We start from the raw sequence: 27,414 nt of genomic DNA, 5'->3' as shown, positions 1-27,414 counted from the left end.
AGTAAGTCATGATTTCCCTCCTGTCATCGGGGGAGATGCATAAAGGTTGTTACCGATGCTAAACTCTTAGGCGTAACTATTTCAAGTGACCTATCTTGGAACGCGCGTATCACAGAAGTGATAAAAAGGGCAGCTAAGAGGCTCTATTTTCTCATCCAGCTTAAAGAGCTCGCGTTTCTCAGAAAGATCTTTGTCTTTTCTACATCACATGTGTGCGCTCCGTTATCGATTATGCTGTACCTGTGTTTCATTATGCTCTGCCTGCCTAATTAATGCAAGAACTAGGGCGCGTTCAGAAAAGGGCTATGCGAATCATCTGACCTGGCATGGAATATCAGCACGCGTTAGTTCTAACGAACCTACCGTCCGTAGCGGAGCATTACAGTGATATTTGCAAGCGTACGTTTGAAAGTATTTTCAATGACAGCGGCCATAAACTCAGGAAATTACTGCCGCTCCTACATGAGAGCAAGTACAATCTTGGGCACGCACGATCCTTCAGCATACCGCACTGTAAAACAAATAGATTTAAGAATAGTTTTAATATGGCTTCATGCGCCCTAGTGAATACTGTTTAAATTATTGACTTTTAACAATATGATTTCAACGAGATGTTTATAGTTTTTAAATGTTTTAGATATTACTATCATTAGCTCTTAGGTATTATTCAATTTGTAAGTTTGTACATTCAATTAGAATTTTAATGAAAATACGTAATTCAGCTCTACGAGCTGCGATGTATTTCAATAAAGAATCTATCTATCTATCTATCTATTTACACTTGGCTTTCGAAATAATTACACCCTGTTGACGACCTTACCCCACCTCAGTGGGATCCCGCCAATTTTGTTCAAGTAATTCTTGAATCACAGCTTGAATTCGAAGATTCCTAAGGCTCGGAATTCTTCAGTAATTCCGAAAACATAACAAGAAATACATTTTAAATTAAATAAATCAACCCTCTTGGGTTTAAAAGTTCAAATGAAAACTTCAGGTTTCCCCGGGATAGAGAAAGGCAACCCAAGTCAAATAAGACAAAACTTATTTGCATCAATTTTTTACAGAATTCAAAAGATTTGTCCTCTGTTTGCGGTGTGTTTTTAACCGAAGGCCGGCTGCTTTACATGGTAGATTCTATAGATGGTATAATATTTTTTACTATCCATTTCTTGAAACTTTTGAGAGGACAATTGAAATTTTCATACTGCCATCAAGAGATCGATCTATAATCCATTTAAAATTTTATGAAATCTTGCCTTGATTCAATATTGACATCAATAATCAAATTGGAGTCTTGATCATCCTGAACCTCGGACATTACTGCATGCATGATGAGAATTCGTTCAGTATTTTTCGATAGGCAATTATCTCTGCCAATTTTATATTTTTTTATCCTTGGTATTAAAATTTCGATGGGTTCGTGATAGAAATTTTGTACACTAAATGGTAACAACTTGAATTGTAACAATTACTTACTATACATGGCTAAACAAATTTCATTGCGAGAATGATGTGTCGCTAAGTGCCTCCTTTACGTGGGGTCATCCAATCTAAACTTGCAAATTTGGATACAATGATAACAGTTGGATAAAATTGTATTGCTTACGAAATAAGGTGCAGGATATCAATAAGCTCTATTCCCATTTTGTCTTTTGCCTCAGCAAACATCAGAAATCAAAAAAGTAAAGTTGTAATATTTTGTGGGAGGTAAGTATGCGAAACCCTTATTACTTATTTACCCATCTGTTTAAAGCTTCGACGTGTTATGCGTTATGTTTCGTTTTTATTGTTAACGAGACTTTATAATTATAACCTTTTTTTATATTTCTTTGGACTTTTTAAATCTTGAGGCTTTCATCACTCAAAGGGCTTAAACTGTTGTTAGATAGAATTTGAAGGTGAGTCACCAAACCGAGCAGAGTTGAGGCAATGTGAAGATAAATTGTATCTCATTGGACATGTTTTTCTTTTGTTTCATTTCTATTCAGCGGCAGAAACCAAGATGGAAGTCCCCAAGACTGTTTTTATTTTGGTGGCCATGATCATTTCAGCAGGTTGGTATATTCGAAAATAATAGATTCTTCTCAAAAGGGAAGCTGGATGAAAATTGCTAATTATGATACGCACAAAGGGAAAGTTATGTCAGAGCCTTTTCAAAACTGAATTTTATTTTAGCGATCCGGCCTAAGAAGTTTAAGAGAGCCAGGTGTTATTTCAGCCAAGAAAATAAAATTCTTAGTTGAAAAGAAAAGATGAAAGAAGTTTATAATTGGGAGTACATGCTTTTAAATAAGATTTAAACGAAGATATGAGATTTCTCGAGAAAATATGGACTCCTGCAATACGCTGTTCAGAGGGTCAGCTGTTTTGATTGGAAAAATTTATCTGAACTCATCGGTAATATTAAGAAAAAAAAATTACCATGTTAACCACTAGATCTTTAATTTTTCTCTGAATTGAAAATCCAAATACATGTATCGAAAAGTTTATCTGCTCTTCGCTACCCTCACGACAAATTAACAATTATCACACTGACACAAGATGCACTTCCTTTTTATGGGTACACAGCCGCACAATTCCCGGATTGCAACGACCATCCCCTCAACGAATGGTTTACAACTGAATCTTGTGAAAAATGCAAATGTAATACAGGCGGTGGAATTGCGTGCAAACCTCTCTGCCCGTTAATGCGTTGCCCTCTAGGGCAAAAGCTGGAAACGTATGGAGTCGAGCCAATGGGAGGAGGTTGCCACTGTGAACTCAAAAGATGTGTCCCAGTCCGGAATTAGCAGCTGCAAAATGCTTCCAGTATTGATGTTATGCCTGTTAGAACAGGGGAAAAAAAGCCTAGTGATAGGGGACTCTTGGAAAAGATAACTGAATAAAGAGAGAAAGGAATCAGGCTTGAGTATGATATCTATGTTCATCTATTAGAGTTGAAATGATATATGACCAGCCTTGGAAAGGAATATTAATGAAGGCAGGAATTAAACCTCCTCGAAATAGAATTGAAGACATTGCAACGGAAGATTTGGATGGTTTGTTGTTCACCGTCCTGGGATGCTTGGATAATCAAACACTTTTCTTCTTGTCCTAGCTCGATTCTGATTTTATCATTGGCTAAAATGCACTACGCTAATCACCCGGCGCCTTAACTACTAAATCGATGATTGATATTCCTAGCGAGTTCTGTTGGTCTATTCAAAGACTATGTTTATTTCCGAGTGAAGCGAGGCAATTTCGAACGTGAAAGAGCAAATCGATCCAGCGTCCAAAATATCAACCCCCTAAAACACGACTGACAATGGCGAACCATTCAAAGAAGAATGTTTATCTAGCCTAGTCCCACAAATATCTGGTATAATAGATTTGCCAAATTTAAAAACAAATCGAAAAAAAGCTAGCTTTGCAGGTTTCGCGATCACTTTGTCAGCGCTAATTAATCAAACTGTGTGACATAGTTTGGTCTGCTATGCGTTGATCAAACTTGTCATCATTCCTACAGCGAAAAGTCAAAGGACCCAAAACGCATAAGGTGTTGGTTTTGGTTTAATTGAATAAGTGTTAAATTCCAATTTTCCAGCCTCAATCTTGATGCAGGGGATGCAATACCTCTATTGTACAAGTTTTTCATTCAAATTCAAGACTTTGGACTCAGTGCGAGTCTCCGAAATGAGAGTTTGTACTGGACACTGCAATGTTCATTTATAATTCGCTATGCGTGTGGTCACTGGAATTTTTGAAAAGCTTGATTTATACAATCTAAGATTTCTCCGTTACTCTATCCCCGTTGCACCACCCGCTCAGTCATCACACGGAACTGGAAAACTGAAGGTTGAAATTCCAAAAGGTGAGTTCTCTCACTGCACAAATTCAAGTCTGTAAAATGTTTTCCTTGGTTGAGGTTTTTCATTCATATGAATTTTTAACTCGAATTAAATTGAAAGTAAAATTATTGGGGAAAAGCTGCTTTCAATGTAAAATGCGCAAAGAAAGCTTATGTCTTGTAATCCAGTCATAGGGTACTGTATATCGAGGCTTTCTTCTTCGTAAGTGAAGGAGGAGGCAACAGCCCATATTACATCATTGTACTAGCATGTTTGTACTTAAAAATTAACTTATATAGAAATTAAATTTCTGGTCTGGGATTTTCAATAATTTTTTTTTATGAAAAGGATCAATTGATGTGATAGAATTCCAATTCATTATTCTTTTTCCCTTGGCTTCCGCTGACTCTTTTTCGTTCAAAAACTTCTTCGTTGCTGATCCTTGTAATTGTGCGCGGGATATTTGAGAAAAATGAATCTAATAACTGGCCCATTTCACAAAAAAGTCTTCAATAGCTCGGTTGACAGAGCGCGCAAAATCAGAAAGTCTAACCGTTTATGAAGACTTGAATATCTAAATGTTTTTTAATCCTCTAACTTACGAATATCACCTTTTTTCAGTCCCCCTAGATGCAAAAAATTCCAAACGTGATCGATCATGACAAACAATTTTGTGATGTGTTTCTCAATCTTATGTTATCTCATTGTGTAGAACATTGCTAAGTGCATATCATGCAACTGAGAATCCTAACTACTCTGGCTTTGCTAATCATAGCTGCCTTTCCAGGTTTGTAAGTAAAATCTATGACTCTGAGTTTTAGAAATTTTGGTCTAAAAGTGTTTAAAGTTACTTATCTTCGTCGATTAGATCTTCAAACGCCATAGGGTCTTATAGGCCTTGTGTTTATGACAAAGTACAAAAACATCTACCAATAAACGAAGACCTAAAGAGGTTTGCTATCTACACCTAGGCTAGAGACGTTTAAAATTTTAAACCCATCTCCCTTCCCTAATACGATAATCAAGAGTTTTGATAGAAATGTGTAAGTAATCATATTTATGATGGGCCGGGATCTTATTTAGGGGAAAGCGAACTAGAATAGATTTCAGATTAAATTCAGAGTCAGGCAGAAGACAAATCATGATAAGACTCCACCTTTTAGTATGTTTCAGCTAGCCTTTCGCAATAACGTTTTATTATATTGTTTCGCATTCCTCTCATCTCAAGATGAATGACGTTGAAATTAAATTCAGAAAGTAACTGCTGGTATCATCTTAGTAACATAATAATTATTGTAATCATCATCATTATCACTACAACTATTTTATAAGCATGGTTATTATTAATTCTATCATTATCATAATGTATGCAGTTTCTTTTCCTGGCCGTAATATTTTTTTCATGCTCTATTTTCACAGCTGGAGAGGCATTCTTCTTTAGAAGTAAGATCTTTACAATTTTAATTCAAAACTACAATTGCTTTCAGTGCTAAGTTGTTAGTAGGCAGGAGATCTAAACACCACATTCTTTAGTCTACATCGAAGCAATAAAGCTTTAATTTTTCTTTCTTTTCTAAAAATTCATTTGATCCAAACGGGCTCAGATTTGTTAAACAATAGTACTTCCTCTTTTTTTCTCAGTTTTAAGCAAAGAAACATCTAAAATTAATTTCATTGAGAAAATGTTTAAAACGAAAGAGAGTGAAATGGGGAGTTGACAGCCTCAAGCGCGAACGCGGTCGTCGAAAATGCCGCAATTGGTTTACGCGTGTGTGATTCTGGTTTATCATCTATGCACTCCATTTATCAGCAAATACAGAGTATTCTGTCAATTTTTAACTTTCTGTCATTCTGTAAATTCCATGGGAAAAGGGAATAGATCTAGAAGAAGACCAGCTTCCTCTGCCCCTGCTCCTCCGCCACCTGCAGCATCTTCTCCTGTGAACTCAGCACCATCTATGGCTGAAAAAACTCCAGATGAAGTCGCCGGTACGTAAGAAGTGAACAGCTTTGATTAAATTGATTCAATTCGTAGTTTGCCAGTTATTTTTTTTAGCAGATTTTCTACCTCTGATGGTAAGAAATATCAATCAAAAGCTAGAAAACAACTCAAATTCAAAAGGAAAGATGACCAGTCAATACTAGGGACAAGAATTTTTCCCTATCTCTATGGTTTTTGTCGATGGTATAAACTAAGCAAAGAACGACGGTTTTCAGAATAACATTATTTTTTCTTTCTTTTTTTCCAGAGAAAACAATTCTCGATCAGGTTATCCAAAAATCTCCAAATGCAATAGATGCAATAGGCAGGTGAGTCTAAAATCCTCGTGAACTGAGGCGTTTTATGGACCATTGCCAAGAAAACATGAGCTGCTCATAGTTCCATGTGACGCGAACATAAGCGCGCGTTTGGCGGCAGTAGCGTAAAGCAACGGGCCAATCCGTGTCTTAAATATGAATGGGCTTACTAAAAGTTGGGGTTTAGTTTGGGCGGAATATCAACCGAGCTTCCACTTGATTCTGTTTTTTTTCCCCTTTAGACCTTTACTCCCCAAAAACAATTTGTATTCTCTCCCTATTGTTCTCTATACATTTCCTATTTTGTTGACAAGGAGAATTTGATTAACAAGTAAGAGTTTCTCTAGATGGTGATCACTTCCTTTACTCTCGTGACCTTAATGTGTGATTAGGAAGTGACATTTAAGGAAAAATTAGATGTCAGTCACTTTTAGAGGTAAAAGGGTCAGAATTGAAAGTGATACATTAGATTCAAGCTACCGGAATTTCTGTTCCCAATGTTTCATTAATTTTTCTTGGAAGAAAACAAACAAACAACAAACAAACAAATTATTTCGTTTTATCATTTGTTTGTTTTCATTGTTGTTGCAAACGTTTTTATAGTTTATTTCATTTGTGTGTGCGAGCGAAGCTTCTTGAAATCGTTTGCACCTTTCCCAGCCGATCTGCTTTATAATTTTAATCTAATGGTCCTTGCCAAACAAGGAATAAACAGTTGGCAAGCTATAAAAGTTCCATTCTTTTTCGCCCATGACTGAGGTTTTTTCTCGTCATAATCATTCTAATGACGTGTGTCTGTTGATCTGTCTGCAGGCGTTAGGCCACCTTTGCCAGGAATGAAGAAGAACAGATTAAAGAAACGTAGCAGATTTAGCTACTTGCAAGAAATAAATGATGATTTGCTGATGCAGAAAAAAAAAGCTTGTTTATTGTCTTTACATGTTACATTTGAATATCCCATGCGTGAAAAGTTCGATTCCGTGCAAATTGGGTAAATTTGAAATTTTTCTCTCGGAAAACGCGTGATAAAAGCAAACCTCTCAAGTGCTTCGGGGTTTTTAGAAGTTCTTACTTCTTCTTATTTCAATACTCTAGTGCCTAGTTGTTCAAAAGGCGATAACGATATCTAACGGATAAATCGCTATCCAGCGGATAACTTTTAGCAAAACGCACAGCCCTATCTACTAAAGGAAGAGATTTACCCGATGGATAGTATTATCCGCCATTTATACAACCGTGCCCAGCTGTAAGGGCGGGTGTGTGTGATCCACTTCGAAGTGAAAGAAATTCTTATTTCAAGTTTTGGCTTGAAAATGGTGAGATAGACTTGCCATGTTGTAACCATTTTTTTTCTGATACAATCGAAACGAGGATGATGAGAGTTTTGGTTTATTTTTATTCTCTTTTTCTTTTAATTAGCAGCTTGACTTGAGTTTTTTGAGCACCGGGCTTGTATACGGTTTTTTTTTTCTTCAAAATACATGAAAAGCAGATAAACATGAAAATCAGTATAATTTTAATAGGATTCAATGAATGGAGAAAAATATTGTATATATATGTTAAAAAATGTTTTCTCTTCCAAACTTAACAAACTACGACACTATTCTAAATGTTATAACTTACTGAACAAACCGAGAAAATATAAATCCACGGGCAGCCAATATCACTCTTCTAAAGAATACAGCCGTGATCATTTATAAGGTTTTCAAGGTCAAGGGGAAACCAAAATATAATTTTTTTTCAAAAATGGTGTGAAAATAAAAAGTAATATCTTTTGGCTGAATAACTCATTTACCAAAATTTGTAAAAACTCCCAAGCTATTGCAAATTTAACTTGAGCTTTCAATAATATGAAAGGTATATTTTCAAAACCTATTCTGATTTTAAGCTATCACAAATAGCCATCTTACTGTTAATTAGGACATATTCATATCTGCGCCTTTTGAAATATTTGACTTTATAATAATCTTTTTACAATTTTTGATAATATTCGATGCAGCAGAGACATTAGCCGTGAATTCAATTCATAAGATGCTCCTTTATTTGAAGACATCTGCTTACCTCTTACGCTTTCTTAGCAAACCAGGATTGAAACCATTTTTTTTTTAAATCTTGTCTTAGTTCGTAATCGAAAATATTTTTGAAGTTAAAACAAAACACTTGTAAAAAACGAAAATAGGAAAATATATTCTTTTCATTGCTCAGCTTTTGTTTGTTTTGTTTGTTTTTTTTTGTTCTGTTTCATTCTTACTCTGTCATAGGTGCGAGTCGGCCCTTTTTAAGCATTTTTTTTTTCTTAAGCAAAATTCTATCCTATTTATTTGACCGGCCTTTTAGTCGACAATATGACTTTCCATTAAGCAGTATCAAGAAAACCGTTCTTGGAATAATTCCTCATTTCCTGCTAATCTGCCACTATTTAATTTTCATAAAACACACAAGGCTTTTCCCTTAATGCAGCCAGAAAACTTAATATCCTTGATTAAACAGGAATCGCCTGAGGATACATTAGAGAGGTTGTCACATTTAAAATGAAGAAAGACCTTTCATTGAGTGGTAGTCGCAGTGTTCATTTGAGACGCTCCGCTTCGCATCTCACAAAGATAAGGTAGGAGAAGTTAACAGTATTCATAGTCAGACTTTACATGCATTATCAACGATGTTTCGTTTAGGCCGAAGTAGGTGAGTCGGCCTGGGCGTAGTTATCCAGCTTTTGAGTCAATTATCAAGTCAGAACTTTGTTAAAATAACTATGAATTAGTCTTCAAGGTCACAAGTTAGTTAAACCAGTTTCTGATAACTATTCCGCTGATATTCCAAAAGCATCGTACCCCGTAAATTTTGACTTTACAAGTGTAATAACTAACTCATTCTTAGGTACAGTAACAACGGATAGATGAAGTAATCCAGTTCTTCAGTCAAAGTAAGGGAAAGAAAAAACTCGTTGGCCATCTTTTCAATGAAATTTTGTAGTCGAGATACGTTTTAATTTTCTAACATATTAAAAAAATGTTGAAAATAACTTAAACGTTTCGACTCATCGGTTCAACTCTTACGATGTCATTAAAATTCTCCATTCAAGTTGCTGGACATTTCCTTAAGTAAAACGTTATTCAATTCAGTGAATAAACAAGAGAATCGGCTTCAAGCTGATAAAATCGACCATTCACCTCTCTGCTTTCTGCTGAACAGTGCATAGAATTTTTGTAGGAGAAACTTAATGTTGGTCACTTTTAATAGTTGAGAGCCGAGGATTAAAAAATGTTGGTACAATACACATTACACGGAAATCAATCAACATGCCCAAAATCTATCGCGAGGAAGAGGTGCTATCGTACAAATCAAAAACCAAGGGAAAATAAAGAACCATATGTCTGAAAATCAGTTTGCTTTATGCAGCTTTCCATATGACGCTGAAAGACTCGGCACTCAGTGATACTTAACCATTACTTCCCCGAAATGATGCTAAGAAACTGTGGAAAGAAAGTTTAAGAGTTTACACTCCGGAAAAAAAACACAGGCGAATATCTTTTGCTTGTTTTTGTATTTTAAGAGAACTGTTAATCGACTATGCAGCTGTTTGAATTTAAACGCCTCTTTGAACGTATGATCTAGAAATCCTTGGAAATTATGTAAATCAATTACCTTTAATTTGTGGTTGCGCACATTTCCGAATAACACATATCTCGTGAGTGAATAAACGCAATATTTTACCTCTTAGCCGATACGGCAGGTTATCGCAATAAAATTTTCAGAACTTCTGAATCACGTTCGTACATATTCAACAAAAGACAGATAAAGTTTTGACCGTGGATCCTTTTTCTTTCTTGAAAATCAATCATTTTATAGGCACAGTTGAAAGACATGCTCTTTGAAAAAAAAAAAAAAAAAATAGCGCCTCTCATGCACCATAGCCAAAAATTAGCACATTCGAACAAATCTAACGAGTTGTTTTACAGGATTAGTCATCATTTTTAAGGTCTAGGAAAACATACATATACGCTGAAAGATAATTAACATATATTGACTCGTTGTTCAAAGTTTGATGAGTGTATTGTTGCAATATATAAGCATCGGCTTTTATACTATCGATATAGTCTACCTGAGATGCTAGGATCTTATATTATCGTCTCGTTTCACAGGTTTATCCTGTAACAATGAGGGCACTGATATTTTCGTTATGCATCATCCTGATCATCGCCAATTCCTTGGCAGGTATGTGTATTCACGAGTTTTAAAGAATATACCGATTTATTTTCCTTTTAAACGATTCTAAATCTAAACTTTATTATGATCATCACAAAAAAACTCAAAACGTGTAAAAATGAGTAAGGTTTTTAGGGTTATACCGAATGTATTATTTACAATTTGCCCCAATCTCTTTAGTGAACCTCTATTTGAGTTGATAACAGTCAAATTTTTCAGTTACATACAAAAAAAACTATGATACAAACGTGAAGAGCTTAGTATTGCTCAGAGTGTTCATCCACTAATTACAGTCAAGAGAGTTATAAACATAGAATACTTGAAAAAAAATAACAAAAAAACAATTGGAATAAATATTTGGTAGTTGGTAGTAAAGCTTAAAGAAAAAAATATTAAAAGCATGACTCGAGACACTTTTCTTACATTTACTGTTCCAATCGCGAGGGGACGCAAATCGTCTGTACTGTAAGTATCCCGGAGAGTCCCCTACATTTTCTTAGACTTTTAGTCTAAGAAAATGTATGGGGACTGTAAGGTGTCATAATCCTGTTGCTGCTGACATGGATGTGACAGATAATTGCTTTTGCACTGTTTTCTTTGCCGGCTTATACTTGTCATCAAGTTTCAATAAGACGGCTATCATTTTTCACAAGAATAATGAAGTTTTCGTAAATTGTGAGATCGGATGGAATTAAAATGGGATTAAATCACCTACAGAGCTTGATATGTACTTACAGTGCAGACGATTTGGGTACCCTCAAGAAAGCTCCTGCCCTAAAAGACTTCTGGGACTCACCTCAGCTGGGTAAAGGAGGGATCAGTTATTTGTCTGTCATAGAATTTTGAGTCTCACGAATAAAAAAATATACTAAAATGTTTTTAATGTCGTTAATTTTTGCGGTACGGCTGCGGAGAGGGAAGAGAGGTTTGCATCTTACGTATCACGTACCGATCTATTGGTTTGATTGTGTTCTTATGTACATAACAATACTTGACAAGTTACAAATTCATCATTCATTCAGTTTATAATTTCTTAGAATGATAGAGGCAAGCCTTAGGCTATTGCATAACAACAATCTCGAATAGAGTTGAAATTTCTTTCCGCAGAGGCTGCTGTTGCACCAATACCGCAGAAGGAACTAACGCCTAATGACGTTGAAGGTTAATATGCCACGCCCTACAGGAAATGAAAAATTTCTCACTAACCACGATTCGATTTGAAACAGAATTGAAACAATTTATAGCTTTCCTACAATGTGTATGATTCATGCAATTTAGATGCATAGTGTAAATGACACACCTGTTGTTTTCTAGTCATTGAGCGAATATCAAAATCATATTATTAGCAGGATTGCAATTCTTGTCATACAACTCGTAAACTGCGTTTAGCTGTCTAGAATATGACAGTCTCGTTCTGAATTTTTCCTTATGTTTTTTAGATCCAAACATGCATTTATTTGAAAAAGGACCGTTTGATGGAGGAAATGGCTTGCGTAAGAAATTACTTTTAATCATTTTTGTATTCAAATTATTGGTGTAGTCGTTGTTTTTGTTCTGAAATCAAATAACTCCAATTTTTAAAATTTCTCTTCTTTTTTGCAGGTGGGCCAAGAAAAGGAAGAAGAGGTGCGTTGTGTTTGTAAAACAAATAGAGATAAATAGATTGATTGAATAAACGAAGAGCGATGGTAAACAGCGCGAGTGTAGAGGAGGAGTGAGAAAACGAGAGAGGTATAGGTCGGGTTGCAAATTGTTCTTTACGTGACCCGACCCAAACTCCCCTCGTTTTTGCCCGGCCGTAGCCATCCCGCCGTGTTACTAACTGAACATCTGAAAAAGGCTATAAAAAATTCGAATCTTCACTCGAAGGATAGAAAATAATAATGTTTAATAATATTCTTTTGACAGATATCGACGTCATACCACAGAGTGAACTGAAGACTCGCGACGTAACAGGTGGCTTTTAAAATACACTTTGTATAAGAAGCATGAAGGTTTGGTACAATCATTTAAGTTAAAAGTTCTGTGACCGTTTTTTTGTCCAAATTTTCCAACTTCCTTACTCTGTTTACTTTGATGTCTCATAGTTTGACCAACCAAGGCAAAATAATTCCCGAACCAATCGCAAATAACTATATTGTGCTGTCATCAACAAAGTCATCTTCCTTAAAATTGAGGTGTTTGGAAATGAATGAGAAGACTGACTTGAACAAACAAAAAGCGTTCAGACCAAGTGCACAGCTATTATTTTCACGGTGAATTTGTCACGAGAAGAAATAAATAGCATTGTTCCCTTTTTCGACGTTTTTTACCTACTATCACCTGCTAAAAATGAAGCTTTGGATGTGGATCGTCAAGTTTCGACTCAGGCTGCTAACTTAGGGACCACTCATTTTTTATCGCCGAGGATCACATGTTTTATGATTTTCAAAGGAAACAGAGGAGGGATCATTTGTCGCCAACAGAGTGTAAGGGGGGAAGGGAGGAAGGAGGGAGGGGAGGGGGGGTTCATAATGTTATTGTAGAGCCTTATGGGCGATCAAAATTTTGTCAAAATTGTATCGTATGTCCCCCCCCCCCCCCATTAACTGAACGTTACCTAATCTTCCTCAGGCAATCAGTGCGAATTAGACAGGCAGTTTGCAATTAAAACTTCTCGATTCGGCATCCAAAAATGACTGCATTGGGAAATAAATGCCATTTCCTTATTAACGAGTCTCTTCGTTACGATTAATAACCCAACGTTTTTATAATGATCTCCTATTTTTGATCAAAATTCCAGTCGCGCAGAAATACAGAACAAGAGAGCTGCCTGGTGGTGGAACTGGGAGTTAGTAGTAGTATTGTGAAGTTTTATATGAAATAATTCATATTTGTACTGCGGTTGTAGATGAAAGTGAAATGTGATCTTCGCAGTAAATTTTCCAATTTAAGCAACTGGAAAGAAGAAGCCTGAAAAAAAAAAAAAATCAGGGCTTCAACGGGATTCGAACCCGTGACCTCCGCGATACCGGTGCGATACTCTACCAACTGAGCTATGAAGCCACACATTGGGAGCGAGGTCAATTTATTGACTTCATATCTTCCCGTGCAGTGAAATGATGTGAAGTTTTATATGAAATAATTCATATTTGTACTGCGGTTGTAGATGAAAGTGAAATGTGATCTTCGCAGTAAATTTTCCAATTTAAGCAACTGGAAAGAAGAAGCCTGAAAAAAAAAAAAAAAAAAAAAATCAGGGCTTCAACGGGATTCGAACCCGTGACCTCCGCGATACCGGTGCGATACTCTACCAACTGAGCTATGAAGCCACACATTGGGAGCGAGGTCAATTTATTGAGTTGATATCTTCCCGTGCAGTGAAATGATGTGAAGTTTTATATGAAATAATTCATATTTGTACTGCGGTTGTAGATGAAAGTGAAATGTGATCTTCGCAGTAAATTTTCCAATTTAAGCAACTGGAAAGAAGAAGCCTGAAAAAAAAATCAGGGCTTCAACGGGATTCGAACCCGTGACCTCCGCGATACCGGTGCGATACTCTACCAACTGAGCTATGAAGCCACACATTGGGAGCGAGGTCAATTTTATTGACCTCGCTCCCAATGTGTGGCTTCATAGCTCAGTTGGTAGAGTATCGCACCGGTATCGCGGAGGTCACGGGTTCGAATCCCGTTGAAGCCCTGATTTTTTTTTTTTTTTTTTCAGGCTTCTTCTTTCCAGTTGCTTAAATTGGAAAATTTACTGCGAAGATCACATTTCACTTTCAGTAGTAGTATTGTTTCATATTTTTGAAAAGTTCTGTCTTTTAATTTAAAACTTTGCTTTTATGTTGTTTTCAATTTCCTTTTTGCATTTGCATGTATAATTAACATCTTTCCATTTTGTTTCACTGTCATAGGAGGACCAAGAAAAGGTGAGAGACGTGCTTACAAATCATATTTATCGTCGAAAATCGTGATGAGTATATAACTGATTAACGGCCTCGCTGAGTTACCCCTCATTTCTGCTAGAAAAATTCGACCGTTTTTTCGACTGTTTACACGAAAATCGCGAACTTGTCTCGTGGGGCGAGACAACTCGTTTGAGCGAGTAAGTCGGCAGGGTAAGTCGGCAGGGTAAGTCGGCAGGGAGAGAGACTGTTTTACTTGAGGAGACAGTCGTTACAACTCAAAACTCCATATAGACCTTCTGCAAAATCGTGTCGAGGTTGTGGGTGGGGGGAGGGGGTGTTTATTTAGGTACCGGATTCCAATAAAACAGGGCCTTAGAGAAAAGGGGTGCTGCGTCGGTGGGAAAGTATAAACGAAGTAATTTGGTATGATCAGAGTTTCGAAGTTTACGTTTCGAGCGTGAGCCCTTCGTTGTCCATTTTCTCTGACGAAGGGCTAACGCTCGAAACATCAGCTTTGAAACGCTTTATCTCTACGGTGGCAAATTTGCGTTACCAATGCAGTTGATAATACCAAATTACGTACCTTGGATTAAGTCCTAACTCAGCAACGAGGTCTTGATAGGGTGTTTGCAATTCGTGTTGGTTTCTTGGATTTTTCCCTCTTTCCTGCTCGCCTAACAAACAACAAGCACCGGTGAACATCTTTTTTTTAATGTATAAATCCGCTTTCTAGGAGACATGTGGTCAGAGATTGATCAGGAGGCGAAGACAGCAGTCGAGAGAGCTCTTCATGATAATAGTAAGTTGTAAGGGCCACAACAGTTATGCATTGCATCCATTAATACTGTTTCTTTAACCGGTTTGTAACACTTTGTGATGCATTCATTTATATCTATCTCGTTGTTTATCCATCCAAATCTATCTATTGACTCACTTATGTTCAAATTAAACATTTGTTTACCTGTTTATTCATTCATTCGTTTGGTTTTTTTGCTTTTTTGTTTGTTTGCCTGAGTATCATAGTGCTAGGAGATTACACAACTTCCCTAAAACGCAGTTCTGACGAAGGCCTAACACTCGAAGAGTCAGCTTTGAAACTTTTAACGGTGGCCAATTTACGTTATCAACTCAGTTGATAGTACCATATTACTTTATCATACTCTCCAACCGACGCGGCACCACATTCTCTTTGGAAACTTACCCCCTTCATTCCCTAAAACACAGTTGTTTTTATAGTTCCCTATAGTGATCGTGATACCAAAACTATTTGGGAAGAGGTTATTGATCGCGTGATGCCTTGAACATGTGAGATGTGTAGACAGTGGCCAAACAAAGGTATCTGATCATCATTCTGCTATAATTCATATTTAGTCTTGTACATTTGATTTTTTTTTGTCGATTCCCTTCTCGCCAGAAATACTCATACTTTCGCTGCTACAGGTATCAATCCTGGCAAATCCCAAATGATTGTCAGTCTTCAAAATTGATTGTAAAACAAGTCCCGTCTTACTCTCACACTATTGTTGATCGTCACCATTCTCTCCTTTTTGTCGCGAAAGTTTTCCTCCATCTTCTATAAAAGAAGTTGAGAAACGCCAACCATTGATCTTGATACAAAAGATGTCTGAACAAGAAATTTCTCATGAGCAGCAAAAAAGTTGTGTATTTTTCTAATTAAATATCATTGAAGACATACATATATTGATATATAGGACATAAACTAATACTTTTTACCTTTTTATTATTGACGACAGGAAGAAAGTTGAGGAAACATGTTGCTGCATTACTTAGATAGAATACAAGTACTTATATATTCCATTTTCAGAAGTTTCATGTGCATTGATCAATCGACTAATTGCATTGTATACGTCCTTTGCAAAATAAACTTTATTCACAAATTTATCTAAAAGCTTCTTGGTGTTTAAACTGACGTTAAACATGGTTTTTAGATAATTTTCACATTACAGTGTACCAAGAAGAAACCAAAAAAGCCTCTTCATTTACCGTCAGATCATAGTTTCTTTTGCACACAAATTTCTTTCCCACTCGTTTGAGCGCAATTCTACGCTCGTTCATATATCATGCGTATGAAAACTGGCCTGATTTTTTGGGGCCAACGGTCTTTTATGATTATGAACCGACGTAAAATATCCAATATTTGGAAAGATTTATTTATTAAAAGAGGCGTAAATTAGTTCATATTACAAGCAATGACTTCATTCTGAATACAGGAGCGTTTCTTTGAAAATTTACAATCAAATTCTCAACACGAACCCCGTCTGCCTTCTATTTATTAAATCTGGGCATGAATTAATTGCAATGTGCTCACATGAAACACCTGTACGCTTCACAAGCGTTAATAAAAAAAATGTAAAAAATACAGTACCGAATTAACCGTCAATATAGTGTATTGCGACATTTAGTATACCACCGCTACCTGATTCACATATGTCGTATGTCAGTGAATCCCGGTTGAAAATCAACGGTAACACAAATTGTAGACAGACTAAATTTTAATGGTTTTAGTTGTTCTTCCAGCAAGGTCTTCCCTGTAACTTCCTGTTTTCATCTTGTGGCAACATTTTATCACCTAAGAATTATCTGGTATGACCCCTCATGTTAATAACCCAAGATTCTATTTGCACAGGAATATTGAACGGAAATACGAGAGAATTACTTATCCAGGCTTAGATAAACATAAGCAAGACCAGGCTACGGTGCTTTTAACACACAGCCGAAGTAGTGTTGGGTTTTACAACAACTTTTGAGTCTCTTATAAATGAAGACACTTAGATTTGACCATTACGTTGCTCCTTTCTTTTGTAAAACTAATTATTCTGACAGAATGCACAATTGCCGGAAATGAAACCAAACGAGGAAGTCTTAAAGCAGATCGAGAAATTGGAAAATTTCAAATCAAACTAGGAGAAAAGTAAACCAGCTCGTGATAACTTGGAAACTAATTATAAAACGCGCAGAAAAGTGGACACTTTTATTGTGGGTCTAAATCTGTACTTGCGCCCAGGTAAATATTGAGGATTTCGCAATCGGTACTCGATTAAGGATTTAAGATTTGATACCAATATATTTAATTGAAAAAAGGCACTGCAAGGCTTCAAAGATAACCAGGAGACACATGCAGAAACATAACAATACATACATGCTGATAAGTCTAAATGCATGCCTTTTTAACTGAAACGAAGACAACTTAAGTGATCGATGTATTTCAAATGTTCTCAATTAAACAAAAGCCAAAGTAGAAACTTATAATAATATTTACCCGTTTCATTTGTTTTCGTTATTGAACCGGCTAATGCAAGATTTCTTCTTAAACAATTAATAAAAATAGAATAAACGAATAAAAATCATCTTTAATTTGCTTTCGATGTGGAACAGCAAAAATTTCTCAGCGTGAAAATGTTTGCCATTCATCGAACCTGTGATCCAACCATTCATTTAAATTTTCCTATCCTAACAGGATGGTATTATCTTAATATATATTTTGTGAGTTTTCTCTGTTCAAAAATTCATATTTGCGCTAAGAAAACAGTCATTTCCGCGAGGTAATTTTAGAAATTTTGCAATTTCGGATTTCTGAGTTCCATTTTCCTGTTTAACAAAACGCCACATGCTAGACAATATCTAATTTTTTTGTGCTAGAAAAATATTTGTCTTTAAACAAGCAACTGTCTTCACTCCGGTGTTTCCGAAAGAAGAAAAAATGCCACAAATCCATTAGGCGCATATATTTGATTGATTTCAAACATTAGTTTTGTTTTCTAAACCTCGCAAAGAGTTGCCCCATTCCCAGATATTTATCACTTTGTTTGAATACTTCTCCCGCTTATTTTCAGTCCGAGAACTGTATAAAACTGGCTGGTTGTGTTAGTTAAAAGCAATTTAATCGGAAAAATCAAAATTTCGCGTTTCCCTCCCCAGCAAACACTTCCATTATCTTTGGCCAACAAACTAGGCAAGAAAGTCAATATTTGAGCAACTAATTTAGCTAAGAAGCACGGTCGAATACACAGGTTAAATGCAGGTGTGCACAAATCGTTATCATTGTGATTCGTGCAATACCTTGAGTGGGACGGCTCTGAGAGTAGCCCTCTCTGAATTTGCCATTTCGGTAAGTATCTTTTAAACTTGTTCTTAATACATTTTCATTCTTGAAATATTTATGTTGGACGCTCTTAGCGTAATAATATCTATTATCGAATAATGTAAATCCTGTCGAAACCTGGATTTCTTTTTTAGGGCTTCTTCTTGCAGTTTATCTCCGTGGACCATTTTTTTACTTGAAATGTTATAGAGGTTACAAAAAAAATACATCTAGTGCGTTTATATAAGTCCCAGTAAATAGTTTTCGAGCTGGACTCAGCAAACGAAAAAAAGGAACGTTCTCGCAGTCTCGGAAGTGAATAATTACCGCGCTCAGGGTTTCAAACATAAAACGTGTGACAAATCTTTTCTCCCCAGAGATATCGAAAACGTGACGAAAGCAAACATGAGACTCGACCTGCTTTTGATGGTGTCTTGCGTTCTTTTGGTGTTTTCAATGGTCCTTGGTGAGTTCAGCGATGAGCCGAAAATATATTCAGTGGAGTTCGGATATTTCATGTAAAAGGCTTTCGTTATGATTTAAAAGGAATAATATTCAGTTTTTATAAACAGAAATATCGGATTTTGTTCTTTTCATTGCATCTCGCGTTGCATATAAGTAAAGAAAAATTATAAGGAACACCGGACGTAATTGCCTTTACTTTATTACCTGACCGAAACAACTGGTTGTTAAACGTAAAGACTTCACCTTTAAAACTCAAGGTTAACCCTTTAACGCCAAGGGGTGACCGGCATCTAATTTCTCCTTACAGTAACATGATCGAATCGAACATTAGGGTCACGAGAATAAACCAAATTAAGAAGCCCTTGATAGTTGAACAAGTTCTCCATATCAATACCATAAGAAATAGAAGGGAACAGTATGGAGCCTGTGAATACTGATGTGAGGGTGTAAAGCTGGGGTACAGGGTCAAAATGTGTTTTTCTCATACAGCTGATGAAGCAAAATTTGAAGACAAAGCCGAGAGCAAAGATATTAATGGTAACTTTTTAAATTGCTATTTCATCTTTTTTTGTATCTTTTTAGGTATGTTTTTACCAACATAAAGGTTACCTTATTTTTTGCAACACTCACAGGCCTTTGTTTTTCAACTTGAGAAATTTCATGCACATTTTATGACAAGAATATTTGATAATTTAAGTCCAACAACTTTATCACAGATTCAAATATATAATTTAAGACATTAGTTCTGACATCAGTTGGAATCTTCAAATTATGGTGCAGTAAAAAATATCACGGTGGAAATATTTTTGTTCCCATGTTTGAGTATCGTTCAACTATAGCAAGCATGGGCACTCTTTTTGCCACCTCGTCAGCGGATGAAAAGAAACAGGGTATGAGTGGTGTCGGATGAATTTATCTTATTTTATAACAAGTCCATTAAGGAAACGTGTAAAACATCGTCAAGGAAAGAAATCATGGCCTTGGAGCAATGGCGACAGTAACTCATTCAAACTCACTCTTATTATAATAATTCCGAATCCTCCGCTGAGAAAATTAAACATTTTAAGGGAAAACTTGTCAAAGTGTGAATACCGACTCTGTACCAGTTCCTATAGCAGTAGCTGCCTTTTGCTAAGCGTATTCTACCCTGACACATCATTAAGCTGATACAAAACTTCTAAGAATATGCGTTTGTTCTCAATTAGTCTACAACGGTGAGTTCAGTAGCAATAGTAATGTATCTTTCATTTTAGTTCAATACCAAATTGTGTTATTTTAATGTTCTCTTTGTTTCCTACTACATGACAAGATGAACGCTTATGGCCATGGCAAAGGGACGTCAAAGACGAACAAGGTGTCTTAGAATATTGTTTTTGAAAGCTTCATTTACAAAATTCTGCGCAGCTATCGTTAAATTGCCTTTTCGCTTTGTCCTTCCTTCAAGTTTTCTTTTATTTGTGACACTGAAAAAGATGCCGCCGGTAGTCTTGTTTTTGTCGTTGTGGTTTCAGAGATGTAGTATATTCTTTATTGTGATTGTATTTATAAGTATTGTAGCTGCTGCTATTCCTGATGATGAGGATGGCATACTTTCTCACTTACTTTATAATTTATTATCAACACTTTCTTTCATTTCTATACTAGTAACAGATAAGCGAATTTGGCCATGGAAAGGTTCAAATGATGCGAAAAAAGGTATGTATCAGTACTAGTAAAGGTTCCAGATGTAGTTTTCAGTGGACGATACTACGGTTCAAAAGTTACTGCAATGGCTGTCTTCTTGAGGTAATTTACGTTTTGACATTATAAGCATAAACGAGCGCCTGATTACGTGTTACATGTTATTAGCTGTTCATGAAGTCTCACTATGTTTTCTTGCAAAATAGATGAGAGAGTTTGGCCATGGCAAAGAGACGCAACTAAAAAAGATGCAACGGGTAAATGTATCATCTACAACTAGCTTAGAAAGGAGTGTTCAGTAGCGCAATAGAAATGTATCTTTTGTTTCAGTTTGCAGCTGCTTTGTGATTTTTCAACGTTTTTTTTTTCTTTTTCTCATTGTATGATAAGATGAGCGGTTTTGGGAGTTAGTAGTAGTATTGTTTCATATTTTTGAAAAGTTCTGTCTTATGTTGTTTTTCAATTTCCTTTTTGCATTTGCATGTATAATTAACATCTTTCCATTTTGTTTCATTGTCACAGGAGGACCAAGAAAAGGTGAGAGACGTGCTTACAAATTAAACATTTTAAGGGAAAACTTGTCAAAGTGTGAATACCGACTCTGTACCAGTTCCTATAGCAGTAGCTGCCTTTTGCTAAGCGTATTCTACCCTGACACATCATTAAGCTGATACAAAACTTCTAAGAATATGCGTTTGTTCTCAATTAGTCTACAACGGTGAGTTCAGTAGCAATAGTGATGTATCTTTCATTTTAGTTCAATACCAAATTGTGTTATTTTATGAGAGAGTTTGGCCATGGCAAAGAGACGCAACTAAAAAGGATGCAACGGGTAAATGTATCATCTACAATTAGCTTAGAAAGGAGTGTTCAGTAGCGCAATAGAAATGTATCTTTTGTTTCAGTTTGCAGCTGCTTTGTGATTTTTCAACGTTTTTTTTTTTCTTTTTCTCATTGTATGATAAGATGAGCGGTTTTGGCCATGGCAAAGGGATGACAAAAAAGGTATCTGCGGATATTGTTTTTTAAAGCTTCACCACGACAATTGCAAAAATTTATCGTTAAATGGCTTTTTACTTTCGTCCCTTATTCAAATTTTCTTTGTTTTTTCTCGAAACAGATGATCGACTTTGGCCCTGGAGAAGCGACACAGAAAAAGAAACCGCGGGTAATCTTCATAAGATCATTATTTATCTTTATAGCTATTGATAATTTTTGCTGAAAATAAAAGGATAAAGTGATTAATGTACATTCTCTACAGGCGAGTAAGACGAAGACGACGATTCCAGGGGTTCGACGTGAACATGTTAAAGGTACAACTTTAAGCGTTTTTGAGACAATAATAATAGTGTGAACCGTTTGTCAAAGTTGATCGCAAAGTGAACCCTTACTCATACTCAACTCCATTGCAAGTTCTACAAGAAATTTCATGAAATACTAGCAACGCGAAGGTTTAAACTACAACAAGCTACCTCAAGATATCGTCAACTATATTAGTCTGTAATTTTCTTTTGAACTCCGTGCTCTAGATAAGTACCTTTTTTCCACACTGGGTGTGTCTGTCCTCTCATCGGCGAGAGGAGTACATGCACTTACTGTAAAAATAACTCTTCTTGAATAGAGGATGACTGGAAATATATATTTACTCAATTCTTAATATTGGTTAACCTTTGCCGTTGTTATCACTGGTTTTTTTTTTCAGAGCAATGTGACGTAGAACCACAGGGTGGATTGTAGAGATAAACTAGAAGCAACTTGAGAAAAATAGAAACTAGAAACGAAGCAAAAACGTTTAATAAAAGTCAAAGTGGCGTTAACGCTTACACTGTTGTTCCACACAGATTCACACAGATTCATCTAGCACTCGTCTAAACAGTAAATAGAGAAAGTTGATAGTCTTTTAGGTAAGGAACCAGTCACTAATCGGTCCCTAAGGGGGGCGGGGGGGGGGGGTTTGGGAGATCACTAATTTGTCAGGGGGGAAAGGTGGGGGGCATCAGTCGTCGCTAACAGGGTATAAAGGAGGGATCATAGAGAAATGACTGTCAATAGGGAGGAGTCATTAGTTTTTTTTTTTTTTAGATATAACGAGTTCCTTATCGATAAATGGGGATACAAAAACGTTTCTTTCTTCGGTTGCTTAGGGTTTACCAATGTCAAAATTACACTCTCGCACATGAGAGAGTTACATCCCTTGTAATTTTCGAGAGTTGAGAAATGACTCGATATCGAAGGATGGAACACACTCTAAAACTTTGCACTCGCATCCAAACTCTAAAGGCCCGGCAGGTACCCTACGACTTTTCATCTCATATCCTGGCATGCAGTCAACGTAGTCAATGTATCTATGACACAATGGCTCGCACATAAATCCGACAAAGTATTCAGACACGTAACAGGTGCACTGGTAGTTGCATTTGTCATCTGGAACCATGATTTGTCCTTCATCATAGCGGTGGTCCAAATATTGACACCGACCTGTGGTTAGAAGAGAAAGCTAGGTCACGAGTCAATTTTACACAGTAAATAAATTTTGTAAGGAAAATCTGCTTTTTGTTTAATCCCACAATAGCCATTCTCCTCCTCCTTCTCCTCCGCCTTCTCGTCATGTATCCAAAAAGTTCATTCTCCATCCTTTCTTTCTCTCTTTCTCCTCTTTCCACTCCTCTCAAATCGAGATTCCTTTTTAGTCAATAGTCCTAAGCTATGTGAATTGGCTACGTATGCTAAATATCTCCACCTGCCCCCTTACTACAGCGCCACGTGTCCTTCTCTCCCCGCAACACAAATCCTTCCGTCCTGTACGTCCAACCTCACCTCCTTACAGGTGAGATACCAAGGTCGAGTTCTCTCAAGGCACCCTTTCGCTTATCAGTGCTGTTCTCATAGCTCTCTGGTCCGTTTCTCACTCACGATATCTTCCTTCGACGTTCGTTTCATATCTCCCCATCCCACCCCCCCTCCCTGCTCAACCTTTGTGACAGTAGGAACTTTTTTCACTGAGCAAATTTCATTCTATCTCTAACATATATTTTTTGTCGCGCAGTTTCTTTTCAAGTGTAACTTGGTGGTAAAATGATAATTTTTCGCAGTATGTCTACAATCAAGTCCGAGAGATATAATCCTCTCCTAACCGACAATTTTCAGCCAGTTATTGTAATGCGTTCATACTCTTTATACCTGCATTCCTCGTTAGTTCGAGCGAAGGGCGCAAAAGGAAAAGTTACAAAGATTGCGTAAATGTCCAGAAAAATATTGTCTTCATTAACAAAGCTTACTTTTCAGAACTCTCTTTCAAAAAACAAATGTCCCATAACCCATGAGCTCAAGCTATACATGCAAAAGTTCATGTTCCCTCGCATTTTGTCCTTATCTGTTAATTTATATCCCGTCAGTACGCCACATGAAAGATATTTCCGGTTATTTGGCTTAATAGCATACTTTTGAGGGTAATAACTTCAGATTTTCTGGATCAGTTGCACCGATGAAGAACATATGTATGCTGCAATATATTTCGTCTATACTAAGTTTTCCAATTCCTAAAAGGTGACGCATAGTTAATTTTATTCCTTTCGCAAATTGTTTCAGAGGAATTCCTGAATTATCGCAGTAAAATCCTGAAGCGTTTTCACTCGTTTAGCTATGTGGAGATACATAGCGCGCCGAAGTTATTTCATCGGATTCTAGATTCTCCTATTTATAATGAGAGGGAACCGCACGTTCACTGCGCTGTCGGAGTCACGCTATACAAACCCCCGTATAATCCGTTTACGAAAAGATAACAGAGATCAACGAGATACGTCACAAATCCTATTTTCACTGTTTATAACATAAGCTATAGAGATAAAAGGGATTTCCATGCGAGAATTGTAGCCCCGCCGTATGACTTATCAGGGCTCGAGATCTGACCTCTCTTTTGAGACGTTAACTATCGTCAATGACGGTGGATAAAGTTCAACTTGGCAATTTGAGGATTCGGTTTTTTAGTTTATTTTTGAACGACTTCAACGGCTTCAAAACTTTTTAAGAGGATCTCAGTGGGGTTAACTGTTAGCTGTAAAGCGACCAAAACATTGAGCCATTAGCCGTAAAAATTTGGGAACTTTTAACCGTTAGTGGTAGAAAAAGTTAACCGTAAAAAAATTGCTGGTTACAGCAGTGGAAAGATATTTACCGATAGCCGCAAATTGGCAAAAATTTTGGCCATTAGCCGCAAAAACCATCATCCCATTGAGAACTTAAAGAAGCTTCTTTTAATTGAGTGCCCAGCCTTTACCTTGCCCAAAGGATAAATAAACGTGTAACTTAATTCTACTGCGTTAACATAAAAGTCCACCCCGGTTGAATAAGGTCAGTCGAGAGAAGGTAATGAATTGTGAGTCTGTGTTTAAATTCCAGCGATGGAATCAATGAAATGGGTCTACCTTTACGTACTAAGGACGAAATCTGTGACAAAGTAACACAAACTCAAAGCAACGGAGCTACGAATCAACTTGACCGTCATTTATTTGCGTATACAATGCATATGCCTTCGGCTAATTAATAGTGGTGCCCCAACGCTTAAAATAAGCTACCAAATAATAAGGCTTTGTTTATTTGCTACTGTCGTTTTCTTTTCTTTTCCAAATCATATCAGCCGAGAGAAATATAAAGGCTAGAACGAAATTTGCTTAGAACTATTGACCTCACCTGATGCCTCGTCAAAACTGTTCTCCATAATCATTCCTCTGAACTTCGGATGGAGAAGGTATTTTGATTCCGTCTGGCAGAAAGATAAACCCAGAGCCAAAAAAAGGATTGTACGCTTAAAAACCATTTTAGCTGCACTTTGCTGAATTGTCTTCGTGAAATGAATGCAATCAACTTTCCGGATTAAGTAGCAATGGGCTGCGTTTCACATCAAAACGCGGTTTTCCTGCTTTGTAAATAAGCCTTGTAAGGCGTGTGATTATAAGCAATTTCCCAGATTCCATACGCCTCCGTTGCCGTGTTATCTAAAAGCCCTCTTCTGACTGTCCTCATTATTCATAAATCACACAACAGTCAAAGCAGGTCAAGGAGATATTGAAAGTGAAGAATTGCTTAGGGATTTTGAAGGCGTGTTATATGTACCTAAGGCAAATTTGAAATTCCAGATGTCGATCAGAGGTTAAATAGTATGTGTTTAAGCTTTATCAAATTCTATCATAATATCAGTACGTGGTTTGCAGTGGATGTGCACTGTTAAAAACAGTCGCTCTATTAATTCCATTGCAGACGGTTCTAAAAATATAGACAAGGCCGGTATAGATTGGAAACGAAGCCTGTTCGAAATTAAAGCAATTAAAGAAAAAATAGGGGTTCTTTAATGCGTCATTGATCAAGAGATAAAAACTAACGTAAGCAAAATTGTTGTCGCATTTTGCCTGCTTCACAGTACGTATTTCCTGTTTGCTTAATAACCCTCTTTCCTTTCCACGACCATATAAGGCTGAAATACTTTTGAACAAGTTCAAATGCTTTGTTTAATCTTAGTAATATTATTCCATCGTTAAATACACAAACAGAATATGTGAAAGTACATGGTATGAGCTTAATTTAGTACAGTTACATAAAAAAAAGGGACCAAACGGGAACACAGCTCTGAACAGATTTAAAAATGTAACAATAATAAGCCCTGACAGAAGTATAAATTCATCTTAAGTTGGCCAAAACCCGTTTTTTTTTTTTTTTTTTTTTTTTTCTCAGCAGCAAAAAAGAGGCAATCCATAACAAAATCCGTAGCCTTTTTAAGTAACAACCGATTGACTCTCAAACTGAAAACATCGGCTGCATTGGCTAGCAGGGTGGCCTGGCCCTACCCTACCTTGGGTTGCCTTATGAACGATGTTTGCCCAGCTCTGATCATTTAGTAACCGCAGAAACGCATGATATGTTAATCTTTACAAGCCAGTGAAAGCTCAGCCTTGAAAGAGCTGTTGGGCCATTTCTGGAACAGGATTTGAAGTAGAGTCTGACAAAGACAAACCGTGAACTGCAGTAATGTTAGATCTTTCCGTTTTATTATTATTATTATTATTATTATTATTATTATTATTATTATTATTATTATTATTATTTTTTACCCAATATCACATGACCAGTTTTCCATATTTGGATTGTACACGAGATTGAAGTTTACAGAATGGAAAAGCGCTCTCCTGATCTTGCCTTCACTTTTTTCTGGACTGGGTTTATACATTACAGATAACATCGGTATATAAGTGAACGAGGGCAAGCCTATCGTCTGTAAATGATAATGCAGCTGACCAGTCCTGCCACCGACCTCAAGTGAAATCAAGGAAATGAAGGTTTTGAGGGGTTCGGTCGCGGGATCTTCGATTGTTTCCGTCTGGACGGGTACCATGCATTTTTGTAGCATGAGCTCGCCAGGTGTTGAGTGTACATAAGAGAGGATATCCTACCTTGGTCAAAGGGGATCTTCCAATAGAGAATGGCAGACAATCTTTCCATAGATTCCGGGTCGCAACAGCAGGGCTTTGCCAGGAGTGATCTTGCTGCGATCAAACAGAAATCCTGAGGATTCACCGAAAGCGGAAACCTATGGCAGCTATAATGAAATACCAGCTGAGCTTTTTGTGGTATTCATAGACTCCAGTTTACCACGCTTTCCTACAAGGTACTCTAAACGATAGTTCTGTTGAGAGAGACGTGACGAAGCCCTTTGATGGTTTGAATTTGTAGCCTTTATCTCGGAGACAAGATTTTGGATGCAGGAATGAAGATGTTAGCAAAAACTATTCCTGTCACACGAGACGGAATGCCGCTACTCCCTGCACCATCGACTTATAAGCCACCGCAAATTGTCGCCTTATGTGTTTTAAGTTAAAATTTAGGGTAAAAAAAAAAAAAAAAAAACCAACATTGACATCTGGCTTAAAGAAGGGATTACAACACTTCCC

The 27,414-nt window shown here is 36.7% G+C and overlaps 3 protein-coding genes and 1 long non-coding RNA gene across 6 annotated transcripts; 3 read left to right on the top strand and 1 right to left on the bottom strand.

Annotated features, from left to right (window-relative positions):
* Window positions 1-1,086: 1,086 nt before the first annotated feature.
* LOC113673277 (uncharacterized) lies at window positions 1,087-2,905 on the top strand. Its single transcript, XR_003446409.2, has 4 exons — window positions 1,087-1,143; window positions 1,662-1,707; window positions 1,989-2,054; window positions 2,569-2,905. It is a non-coding gene; the product is annotated as an uncharacterized LOC113673277 (long non-coding RNA).
* Window positions 2,906-3,731: 826 nt separating this feature from the next.
* Window positions 3,732-7,045, top strand: LOC113673252 (uncharacterized). Of its 3 annotated transcripts, XM_089191478.1 has the most exons (6): window positions 3,732-3,850; window positions 4,540-4,614; window positions 5,247-5,270; window positions 5,700-5,816; window positions 6,077-6,137; window positions 6,939-7,045. In XM_089191478.1, exons 2-6 carry the CDS (start codon window positions 4,560-4,562, stop codon window positions 6,943-6,945), a joined length of 264 nt encoding a protein of 87 aa, XP_089047604.1. In that variant the 5' UTR covers window positions 3,732-3,850; window positions 4,540-4,559; the 3' UTR covers window positions 6,946-7,045. The 3 variants fall into 3 exon arrangements, with proteins under 3 accessions (XP_089047604.1, XP_089047605.1, XP_089047603.1); XM_089191479.1 differs by lacking the exon at window positions 5,247-5,270; XM_089191477.1 differs by lacking the exons at window positions 3,732-3,850; window positions 4,540-4,614; window positions 5,247-5,270 and having other exon boundaries at window positions 5,448-5,816.
* A 1,596-nt stretch (window positions 7,046-8,641) lies between these two features.
* Window positions 8,642-22,296, top strand: LOC113673270 (uncharacterized). The gene is made up of 16 exons (XM_089191361.1): window positions 8,642-8,728; window positions 10,268-10,340; window positions 11,439-11,492; window positions 11,771-11,824; window positions 11,934-11,957; window positions 12,240-12,287; window positions 13,114-13,161; window positions 14,233-14,247; window positions 20,103-20,147; window positions 20,438-20,488; window positions 20,680-20,730; window positions 20,996-21,010; window positions 21,440-21,478; window positions 21,594-21,641; window positions 21,735-21,786; window positions 22,176-22,296. The coding sequence occupies exons 1-15, from the start codon at window positions 8,657-8,659 to the stop codon at window positions 21,740-21,742; spliced, it is 645 nt and encodes a 214-aa protein (XP_089047487.1). The 5' UTR covers window positions 8,642-8,656; the 3' UTR covers window positions 21,743-21,786; window positions 22,176-22,296.
* Window positions 22,246-25,598, bottom strand: LOC113673271 (uncharacterized). The gene is made up of 2 exons (XM_027189658.2): window positions 25,163-25,598; window positions 22,246-22,951 (listed from the first exon to the last, which is right to left on the bottom strand). The coding sequence occupies exons 1-2, from the start codon at window positions 25,287-25,289 to the stop codon at window positions 22,659-22,661; spliced, it is 420 nt and encodes a 139-aa protein (XP_027045459.2). The 5' UTR covers window positions 25,290-25,598; the 3' UTR covers window positions 22,246-22,658.
* Window positions 25,599-27,414: the final 1,816 nt, after the last annotated feature.

Source organism: Pocillopora damicornis, chromosome 13 (assembly GCF_964200805.1).
Source record: "Pocillopora damicornis chromosome 13, jaPocDami1.2, whole genome shotgun sequence".
Classification (NCBI taxonomy): Eukaryota; Metazoa; Cnidaria; class Anthozoa; order Scleractinia; family Pocilloporidae; genus Pocillopora; species Pocillopora damicornis.
The sequence above is the reverse complement of the archived record's forward strand: the minus strand, read 5'-3'. Positions and strand labels throughout refer to the sequence as shown.